The 11,336-nt window shown below is 45.1% G+C and overlaps 1 protein-coding gene across 1 annotated transcript in view; it reads left to right on the top strand.

The window, feature by feature from the left end:
- The first annotated feature begins 470 nt into the window (after positions 1 to 470).
- The window catches only part of ccdc175 (coiled-coil domain containing 175), a 93,987-nt gene continuing 83,121 nt past the window's right edge, over positions 471 to 11,336 (top strand). The window contains exons 1-3 of the mRNA XM_072568847.1: positions 471 to 561; positions 5,583 to 5,789; positions 6,220 to 6,305. Coding sequence (XP_072424948.1) covers positions 477 to 561; positions 5,583 to 5,789; positions 6,220 to 6,305 — 378 coding nt within the window. The 5' untranslated portion in view covers positions 471 to 476. The remainder of the gene's footprint in view (positions 562 to 5,582; positions 5,790 to 6,219; positions 6,306 to 11,336) is intronic.

Genomic DNA, 11,336 nt, shown 5'->3' with positions numbered 1-11,336 from the left:
TGGCAATCTGGCTGGTTATGTCACTGCATGAATAAGCAAGATAAAGGCAATGCTCTGAGTGTCTAGGGAGGGCCTAAGTGAACAAATGATAAGGAATTAAATTAGTGTCTTAAATAATCTATAGCTCCATAAATATAAAAGTGGAGATTGTTAGTAGTCCTGACCTTCACCATCAGCTTTCTGGAATAGAACAATGACTGCTATAAGATTAGGGACCTGTTAAATTATGGTGAAGAATTGAGTAGTACAAGAGTTAAATGACCCGATGCATTTCTCTTCAAGTTGTTTTCTGCATTGCTTTCAACTGTCTGATGGTTTCTGCTACAAGTCTTGTAATTATGAAAACTAACCATTACTGCAAAAAGACAGGGGTAAATATCAGAGTGACTGCAACTATTATCCACGTCATCTCCATTAGATTTTGGTAAACTGAGTTGTTTGAATCTCTCTTTAAAAGTTGACATGTTCAGCTTTTGATGTCAATGTTAATAGTTCCTAACCTGGAAAGACAAACAAAGCCTACAACAATACGTAAAACGCATACTTTAGAGAATGAAGATGGTAAGTTATACTGCAGCTGTACAGTGCCTTGGTGAGATGACATTTGGAGTACTGTTGCTAAAAAAGTACTGTTCAAAAAAAGAATTAAAAAAAAGAATAAAATTGCATTTCAAGCAATTTAGAGAAGGTTCACTTAACCCATTCCTGTGATTGATGGCTTTTCTTATCAAGGAAGTTTGAATAGGATGGTCTATAGCTATTGAAGATTAGACAAACAGGAGGCGAGTTCACTGGAACCAACAATATTATTTAGAGACTGGATAGGATGAATAATGGGATGTATGGTCAGTTTGCAGGATCTGGAAGTATGTGGTCAGCTTGCAGGGTCCATGGAATGTAGTGAGTTTGCAGGGTCTGGATGATGTGGTCAGTTTGTGGGGTCCAATGGCTATGTGATCAGTTTGCAGGGTCTATACATCTACACTGTGTGTGTGGTTAGTCTGCAGGGTCTGGGGAATTTGTGTGGTCGGTTTGTAGGGTCTGGGAGCTTTTGTGGTCAGTTTGCAGGATCGGGGGATGTGTGTGGGGTCAGTTTGCAGGATCAGGTGTGTGTGTGTGATCAGTTTGCAAAGTTGAGAGTGTGTATTCAGTTTGCAGGGGCTGGGGGTGTGTGCGGTCAGTTTGCAGGTTCGGGGGAGTGTGTGTGGTCAGTTTGCAGGTTCAGGGGGGGTGCAATATCAGTTTGCAGGTTTGGGGGGGATGTGTGTGGTCTGTTTGCAGGGGTTTGCAGGGGTTTGCAGGGGTCAGTTTGTAGGGTCTGGGGGTGTATTGTCAGTGTTCAGGGTCTGGGGGGTGTAGTCAGTTTGTAGGGTCAAGGGGGGGTGTATAGTCAGTATTCAGGGTCTGGGGGGGTGTAGTCAGTTTGTAGGTTGGAGGTGTGTGTGTGTGTGTGTGTGTGTGTGTGTGTGGTCAGTTTGCTGGGTCTGGGGTGTTTGTGATCAGTTTAGAAGGTCTGGGGGGTGTGTGTAGTGTCCATTTGCAGGGTCTGGATGGTGTGCGGTCACTTTGCAGGGTTTGGGGATGTCTGTGGTCAGTTTGCAGAGTCTGGACTGTGTGTGTGTGAGAGAGAGATCAGTTTGCAGGGTATGGAGACATGGTCAGTTTGCAGAGTCGGGACTGTGTGTGGTGAGTTTGCAGGGTCTGGGGGTTTGTGTGGTCAGTTTGTAGGGTCTGGGAGCTTTTGTGGTCAGTTTGCAGGGTTGGGGGGATGTGTGTGATCAGTTTGCAAGGTCGGGTGTGTGGGGGGTCCATTTGCAGGCTCTGGGTAGTGTGCCTGTGTGTGTGTGTGGTCAGTTTGCAGGGTCGGGGGGGGGGTTGTATGGTCAGTTTGCAGGTTCTGGGTGTATGGTCAATGGTCAGAGTCTGGGGGTGTGTGTGTAGTCAGTTTTCAGGGTCTGGGCTGTGTATAGTCAAGATTAGAGTGGTGCTGGAAAAGCACAGCAGGTCAGGCAGCATCCGAGGAGCAGGAAAATCAACATTTCAGGTAAAAGCCCTTCATCAGGAATGAGGCAGAGAGCCTCCAGGATGGAGAGATAAATGGGAGAGGAGGGGGTGTGGGGCTGGGGAGAAGGTAGCAAAGAGTACAATGGGTGGATGGGGGTGGGGATGAAGGTAATAGGTCAGAGAAGAGGGTGGAGTGGATAGGTGGGAGGGGAGATTGGCAGGTAGGCCAGGTCATCAGGATGGTGCTGAGCTAGAAGGTTGGAACTGGGGTAAAGTGGATGGAGGGGAAATGAGGAAACTGGTGAAGTCCACATTGATGCCCTAGGGTTGAAGTGAGCCAAGGTGAAAGATGAGGCATTCTTCCTCCAGGCGTTCGGTGGTGAGGGAGTGGTGGTTGAGGAGGCCCAGGACCTGCATGTCCTCGGCAGAGTGGGAGGGGAGTTGAAATGTTCGGCCATGGGGTGGTGGGGTTAATTGGTGCGGGTGTCCCAGAGATGTTCTCTAAAGCGCTCTGCAAGAAGGCGTCCGGTCTCCCCAACATAAGGGAGACCACATCGGGAGCAACGGATACAATAAGTGACAGTTGTGGATGTGCAAGGTCGGAGGAGTGTGTGTGTGTGTGATCAGTTTGTAGGATCTGGGGTTGGGTGTGTGTATGTTTATGGTCAGTTTGCAGGGTCGGTCGGTCGGGGTGGGGGGGTTGGGGAAGGAGCATATGTAGGGACCGTTTGCAGGATCTGGGTGGTGTGTGTGGTCAGTTTGCAGAATCTGGAGCGGGGAGGTGTGGTCAGTAAGGTCTAGGAGTGTGAGTGGTTAGTTTACAGGGTCAGGGGTGTGGGCATGTGGTCAGTTTGCAGTGTCTGGGGGTGGGTTTGGTCAGTTTGCAGGTCTGGGGAGTGTGTGTGGTCCATTTACAGGCTCCGGGGATGTGTGTGTGGTCAGTTTGCACGGTCTGGGGGTAGGGGGTGTCTGTGGTCAGTTTGCAGGGTCTGGGGGTGTGTGTCTGTCATCAGGTTGCAGGGTCTGGGGATGTGTCTGTGGTCAGTTTGCAGGGTCTGGGGTGTATAGATTCATAGAGATGTACAGCATGGAAACAGACCCTTTGGTCCAACCTGTCCATGCATACCAGATATCCCAACCAGTCTAATCCCACCTGCCAGCGCACAGCCCATATCCCTCCAAACCCTCCTATTCATATACACATCAAAATGCCTTTTAAATGTTGCAATTGTACCAGCCTCCACCACTTCCTCTGGCAGCTCATTCCATACACGTACCACTCTCTGCGTGAAAAAGTTGCCACTTAGGTCACTTTTATATCTTTCCCCTCTCATCCTAAACCTATGCCCTCTAGTTCTGAACTCCCCGACCCCAGGGAAAAGACTTTGCCTATTTACCCTATCTATGCCCCTCATAATTTTGTAAACCTCTATAAGGTCACCCCTCAGCCTCCGACGCTCCAGGGAAAACAGCCCCAGCCTGTTTAGCCTCTCCCTATAGCTCAAATCCTCCAACCCTGGCAACATCCTTGTAAATCTTTCTCAACCCTTTCAAGAGGAGACCAGAATTGCACGCAATATTCCAATAGGGACCTAAACAAAGTCCTGTACAGCCAAAACATGACCTAACTCCTGTACTCAATATTCTGACCAATAAAGGAAAGCATACCAAACACCTTCTTCACTATCCTATTTACCTGCAACTCCACTTTCAAGGAGCTATGAACCTGCACTCCCAAGGTCTCTTTGTTCAGCAACACTCCCCAAGACCTTACCATTAAGTGTATAAGCCCTGCTAAAATTTGCTTTCCCAAAATACAGAACCTCGCATTTATCTGAATTAAATTCCATCTGCCACTTCTCAGCCCATTGGCCCATCTGGTCAAGATCCTGTTGTAATCTGAGGTAACCCTCTTCGCTGTCCACTACATCTCCAATTTTGGTGTCATCTGCAAACTTACTAACTATACATCTTATGCTCGCATCCAAATCATTTATGTAAATGACAAAAAGATGAGGACCCAGCACCGATCCTTGTGGCACTCCACTGGTCACAGGCCTCCAGTCTGAAAAACAACCCTCCACCACCACCCTCTGTCTTCTACCTTTGAGCCAGTTCTGTATCCAAATGGCTAGTTCTCCTTGTATTCCATGAGATCTAATCTTGCTAATCAGTCTCCCATGGGGAACCTTGTCGAACACCTTACTGAAGTCCATATAGATCACATGTACCGCTCTGCCCTCATCAATCCTCTTTGTTACTTCCTCAAAAAACTCAATCAAGTTTGTGAGACATAATTTCCCATGTATAAAGCCATGTTGACTATCCCTAATCAGTCCTTGCCTTTCCAAATACACGTACATCCTGTCCCTCAGGACTCCTTCCAACAACATGCCCACCACCGAAGTCAGGCTCACTGGTCTATAGTTCCCTGGCTTGTCTTTACCACATGTCTTAAATAGTGGCACCACGTTAGCCAACCTTCAGTCTTCCGGCACCTCACCTGTGACAATTGATAATACAAATATCTCAGCAAGAGGCCCAGCAATCACTTCTCTAGCTTCCCACAGAGTTCTCGGGTACACCTGATCAGGTCCTGGGGATTTATCCACCTTTACCCATTTCAAAACATCCTCCTCCTCCTCTGTAATATGAACATTTTGCAAGAAGTCACCATCTATTTCCCTACAGTCTATATCTTCCATATCCTATGTCTGTGGTCAGTTTGCAGGGTCTGGCGCCTGTCTGTGGTCAGTTTGCAGAGTCTGGGTGTGTGTGTGTGGTCAGTTTGCAGGGTCTGGGGGTTGTGTCTGTGGTTAGTTTGCAGGGTCTGTACTGTGTGTCTGTCGTCAATTTGCAGGGTCTGGGGGATGTGAGGTCAGTTTGCAGGGACTGGGGTATGTGTGTGTGTGGTCAATTTGCAGGGTCTGGAGTGTGTGTTCAGTTTGCAGGGTCTGGGATTTGTGTGTGTGGTCAGTTTGTAAGGTCTGGAGTGTGTCTGTGGTCAGTTTGCAGAGTCTGGGGGATGGTTTGTGTGGTCAGTTTGCAGAGTCTTGGGGTGATGTGTGTTCAGTTTGCAGGGTCTGGGGTGTATGTGGTCAGTTTGTAGGGTCTGGGGTGTGAGTGTGTGATCAGTTTGTAGGGTCTGGGGTGTGTGTGGTCAGTTTGCAGAGCCTGGGGTGATGTGTGATCAGTTTGCAGGGTCTGGGGTGTGAGTGTGTGATCAGTTTGCAGGGTCTGGGGTGTGTGTGTGGTCAGTTTCTGGGGTCTGGGGTGTGGTCAGTTTACAGAGTCTGGGGTGTGGTCAGTTTACAGGGTCTGGGGTAGTGTGTGGTCAGTTTGCAGGGTCTGGGGTGTGGGTGTGTGGTCTGTTTGCAGGGTCTGGGGTGTGAGTGTGTGATCAGTTTGCAGGGTCTGGGATGTGTGTGTGGTCAGTTTCTGGGGTCTGGGGTGTGGTCAGTTTACAGAGTCTGGGGTGTGGTCAGTTTACAGGGTCTGGGGTAGTGTGTGGTCAGTTTACAGAGTCTGGGGTGTGGTCAGTTTACAGGGTCTGGGGTGTGTGTGTGGTCTGTTTGCAGGTTCTGGGAATTGGAGTCGCTGTCCCGGAAGTTTGTGGATGGTTTGCGGTTGCCATGGAGATGTTTACAGTAGTTGCTGGACAGTGTGTGGCTGTGATTGGGACTCGGTGCCGGAGCAGGAGCAGGAGCAGCCTCTCACCATGAAGCGGTCTCAGAAGCAGCAGCTGCCGACAGTGCGAGTGGCTATGGAGCGTCTGCAGGAACTGGGTGAGTGAGGCCGGCACTGTTGCTCCCCTATCCCAGGCTCTGTCTGTAAGGCAGGGACCAGATCTCGCTGCGGGTGGTAGGGGTCTGTCAGGAGACACACAACTCCCCCTCTCCACCCACACCAACGCCATCCCCCACTCTACACCCTCTCTTTTCCCCCTCCCTTCCTCTATTACCCCTAAACCCTCCCTGTCAGCCCCTCAATTCCGTCTATCACCCCCTCCCAGCGCCCCCCATTCAAGGTCCCGTCCACCCTCTCTCCTATATTAATCCTAAATCTCCCAATCCCCAACATCATTAAAATTATTGCAGGCACAAAGAGCTGTACCCTGTTAATGTAGAAATTCTACCTTGGCTCATCATTGATACCACTTATTACACTGAAAATGTACAAACTGGTTCACTCGATGTAGTTTATTTTTCTTTTCAGAAAAGCGACTGAAAAGTGAAAAATTTTGTTTCAATCGTGAAACTATTCGAAATTTCACACAAATTACGAAAGGAGTCAGTCAGCTGGTAAGGTGTTCTCTGGATTTTCTATTAAATCAAACCATATTGAATATTTCAATTTATCTTCAAGTTTGCTTTTTTGCAAGTTCAGTTCAGGTTCACCATTTCAGTATTGTGAAGACAAAAGTTATTAACTGTTTAGCTGAGTCTGCACTTTTAAAATACGGTGACGGTTGAAAACTAATGCAAATAAGTTTATTGGGTTAGCCTGATTTTTTTCACAAATATTTTTACAACTGAGAGAAATATGGAGAACAAAGATAATCTAGTCAACACATATTGAGGATAGGCAAAAGTAAGGACTGCAGCTGCTAGAGATTAGAGTCGAGAGCACAGAACGTCAGGCAGCATCCGAAGAGCAGGAAAATCGTTTGAAGGGAATGATGAAGGGCTTTTGCCCGAAATGTTGATCTTCCTGCTCCTCCAATGCTGCCTGTCTTGCTGTGCTTTTCCAGCACCATACTCTTGACCCATTGAGGATACCCTACAATTTGTGTGGTGCTATCATTGTGTGAATTGAGAGATTTTGTACAGAAATAGCAGTTTAAAACTGGGCACTAAGGGTCTCCAGCAGCAACAGAATTTTACTCCAACACAATCTGCAATCTTATGGCAACTCCACGCTACCATTACCACCAGACAAAGGGGTGAACTCTGACTTAATGAAGGAGCAGCACCAGGCCCAGGGATATTTTAAAAAAATCAATCTGGTGAAAAGCAAGCGGTTGGCAGTGTTAAGCAGTTCCACAACCAATGGATTAGGTGTAAACTCTACATTCAGTCAAATACGGTGGTGGACAATTAAACAACTCACTAAAGGAGGAAGCTCCACAAACATCCCCATCCTCAACAATAGGGGAGCCCAGCACATCATTACAAAAGTTATGGCTGAAGCATTCATAACAGTCTTCAATAGGAAATGCAAGATGGATGATGCATCTCGGCTTCCTGTGGACATCTAGATTAGTGTGGTGCTGGAAAAGCACAGCAGGTCAGGCAGCATCCGAGGAGCAGGAAAATCGACGGTTCAGGCAAAAGCCCTTCATCAGGAATCACCAACACCACTGATGACAATCTTCAGCAAATTCTATTCATGCCATTTGATATCAAGAAAGAGGTGGAAGCACTGGATGCTGCAACAGCCCTGACGTGTTCCAGCACTTGCTACATCCCTAGCCAAGCTGATCCAGTACAGACTTAACAATGGCAGATACCCAAAAATGTGAAAAATTCCCCAGGACATCTTAAACACAAAAAAGCAGGACAAATCCAACCCAGCCGATTAATGCCCGATCAGTTTATTACTTATCAGTAAAAGTGATAGGGCATTATCACTCTTACTTCACCTCTGGAACTCAGCTCTGGAACCAGTAAGCAGCAATTGATTAACAATAATTTCGCTCACTGATGTTTGGTTTGGGTTACATCAGATCCATCTAGCTGTTTACTTCAACACAGCCGTGATTCAAACATGGACAAAAGAGCTGAGTTCCAGAGGTGAAGTAAGAGTGATTTTTCCCTTGACATCAAGACAGTAGTTGACTGAGTTTGGTATCAAGTGTCCCAGCAAAACAGGTGTTGATGACAACCTGGGGAAAACATTCCCTTGGTTGGAGTCATAATTTTAAAGGCTGCAGTTGTTGGAGGTCTGTCTTCTCCAGGAGATGATGGCAGGAGTTCTCAGCATGGATATTTATTAATCAACCTGTTCAGATATGTTATGCCACACCTCTGGATCAGGTGGGACTTGAATCTGGGTCTCTTGACTCATGGGTAGGGACACTACCATTGCACTACAAGAGACCTTAAGTTCTCAGGGTACATATTTTCTATTCAACACTCCTCTGAAGCAAAGGTATCTTGAAGCCAAGCCTCCTGGGTTCAGAGTGATTGGACAACCATTTAGAATTGAGATGAGGAGAAATTTCTTCGGCCACAGGAAACACTACCATTACACCACAAGAGTCTTTACATTCTCAGTATTTATCTTAAACTATTTTCTAAATCACCCGTTTGGAGATATTATGACATAGCTCTGGAATAGATGGGGCTTTAACTGGGGCCTGCTGACTCAGCAGTAGGGATACTATCACTACGCCATATGAGCCCTTAAACTCTCAGGGTAATGTCCTAGGCCGAACCATCTTCAGCTGCTTCGTCAATGATCTTCCCCCTATTATAACTCACTCCCTACCAGTACTGTTGGTGTTCTCACAAATAGATTCAAGTGGTTCAAATAGACAGCTCACCACACCTTCTCCAGGGCATTTAGGAATGGGCAGTAAACACTGAACGAGCTGCTGAACGCCATTACCTCCAATGAATAAAAGTAAGTAAATAAGAATTTTTCTGTGGCTAAGAGTTAAGTGGCAAGAAAATAATCCTGCTCAGTGAATATATTATTTTGGATGTAAGTAAAGACAAACCAATTCCACAAATTAGAGTTGACATTTTATTTTAGTGTTGTTGTGGTTCTGTTCGCCGAGCAAATATGCAACACAAATTCCCAGCTCGGCGAACAGAACTACAACAACAACGAGCATCCGAGCTACAAATCTTCTCCCAAATTTTATTTTAGTCTTAATTCAGATGATAACCTTCCTTGAGAAATCTGGAATGACAATTTCGTAAAGGGTATACAAGCACTTCTTTCTATTACCTTTATCCTGTTTTCAGCATGCTGTATTGTTAAAATTATGTTTTGGGGGAGTAAAGGTGCAATCTAATGATACCTTTATCAAAAAGTCCATCTTAAATATTTGAAATTCACTTGAATACTAGTATTCCTGAAATTCATAATCCACCATATCTGCTAACCAGACACATTCAAACATTTGGAAACCACAAAAATACTCTCACTTGAGCGTTGATATAACACTTGTCAAACAGCTGACACCTCAATTTGATTATATTTTCCATAAATACACCATTATTTAAAACTTTATATCAATGGCATCCAGTATTTTTCAAAATGGGTTAGTAATTTCCTCCTAAATCATGTTGAAGTGGGAAAGTAGAAATTATCTGTTCTATGATGTTGTACAGAGTTTTCATGAATGCCACTCTGATTCCACAGTGTATATATTCACAAAGACACTGAGATGGTACTGGCTGTGGCAGTGACATCAGAGAACAGTGTTCATACACTGAAGTTGTTGAATTCAATGTTGAGTCCTGAAGGTTGTTAAAATCTGAAAGCAAAAATGATAAGCTGTTCCTCCATCTTACTTTGGACATCACTGAAGTACTGCAGAAATATTAGCATGAGGTAATGCATTGCAATGGCAAGCAACTGGAAGGTCAGGGTTATTCTTCGTCAGAGGGTAGGAGTTCTACAAAATGGTCACCCAGTCTGCATTTGGTCTTACCAACATATAGGAGTCTACATTATATGCAGTGAATCCTGTAGACTTGGAAGAACTATAAGTAAACCACTGCATCATCTGGAACGTATGTTGAGGAGCTTGGATGGTGAGGAGGGAAGATATAAAAGGGCAAGTGTTAGTGCCCTCTGCGATTGCAGAGGAAGGTGCCATGGTGGGTGAGAAAGTGTTAGGAGTGACAGATAAATAGACCAAGACATCACAGAGATAACAGTCCCAAAATGCTGACAATGAAGGGGAGGCGAAGATGTGTTTGGTGGTGGTATCTTGTTGGAGGTGGTAATAACGGTAGAAGATAATCCTTTGAATATGAAGACTAGTGAGAGAAAAGCAAAGATGAAGGGAACGCTACCCTTGTCTAGAAAGGAGGGGAAGGGATGAGGGTAGAAATGCAGTGAATGCATCAGAAACGGTTGTGCGCTCTTTGAAACACAGTGAGGGAAATCCTTTGCTGATGAAAAGGAGGCCATGTAAGAATTGAGATGGAGAAACGAGCAGAATGGAGTTATGGGATATAGGTAAATTAATGTTACTCCTGCAATTCTAAGAAGAAAAAGTCACTGATTATTTCAGTCTAAAGGCCAACAAATAATAACATCACAATGGTGAATGCAATGCAATAAACAAATAAATAAGCAATGCCTGTAAAAGTGGGTCGCTTTTATTATTCGGGATATTAATCCACATGTAGCTTGGTCAAACCAGCTCAGTCACAGTCCCTTTGAGGAGGAGTTCTTTGAGAGTACCCGTGATAGTCTTCTTGAACAATATGCAATGGAACCGACGCAGGAGAAAGCAACCCTCGATCTGGTACTGTGTAAAGGAACAGGAATAATTAATGATCTCATAGTTAGGGATGCTCTTGGAATGAGTGATCACACCAGTGTGTAATTGTTTTAGCCAAGAGCTGAGTCAACAAGAATGGAAACGATGTGGAGGAAATACATAATTGTTTTTGTATTAGCTAAAATTGTATGCCAGAATGAAATGTGACTACAAAACAATGGTAGACATTGCGGGCAAATAGATAAGATGTTGTGAGGGGATGAAGTTAAGCTAGATACGCCTGTACAAACAGTAGGTATAAACATCTGTTTCCCACTTTTACAGAGACAGAGGAACAAACCCCAATTAAAAGTGTCATAGGGATCAGAACGGCCTCGGGAAAGGCACAGATGGAGGGGGTAGATAATGATGAAGAAAGAATATGCCCAACAATGACCTACAGCAGGATGAGGTCAAACAGCCTTGTGAGGCCAGAAATAAGCATTTTGTCACAGACAAGGCCGGATAAGGCAAGAGATAAAAAAGGGTAATGGGGGCCGGTCTTAGGGAAGTGGAAGATGTAAGCAGGGGAGGAGCAATGTAAAACAAAAGAAACCAAATTATATAAATATTGTGTATGAATTGAATTTGGTGTGTGTATGTCCTCTGCCTTATAGGCACTGGACATCTCACCCTCTTGCAAGTGTAAAATAAAGGACACTGCTGATTCAGATTTTGTCTTGGACTGCAATTATTGAAGTGTGTGAGCTTTGTTTCTCACAGAGTCTTTACCAGAACTAGAATGTAAGAAAGTGTAGTCAAGGTAACTATGGAGACAGTAGGTTTTGGTGGATATTTGCAGGATAGTGTATCCCCAGGTATGAAATCA

The sequence above is a fragment of the Chiloscyllium punctatum genome, chromosome 4 (genome assembly GCF_047496795.1).
Source record: "Chiloscyllium punctatum isolate Juve2018m chromosome 4, sChiPun1.3, whole genome shotgun sequence".
NCBI lineage: Eukaryota > Metazoa > Chordata > Chondrichthyes > Orectolobiformes > Hemiscylliidae > Chiloscyllium > Chiloscyllium punctatum.
The sequence above is the reverse complement of the archived record's forward strand: the minus strand, read 5'-3'. Positions and strand labels throughout refer to the sequence as shown.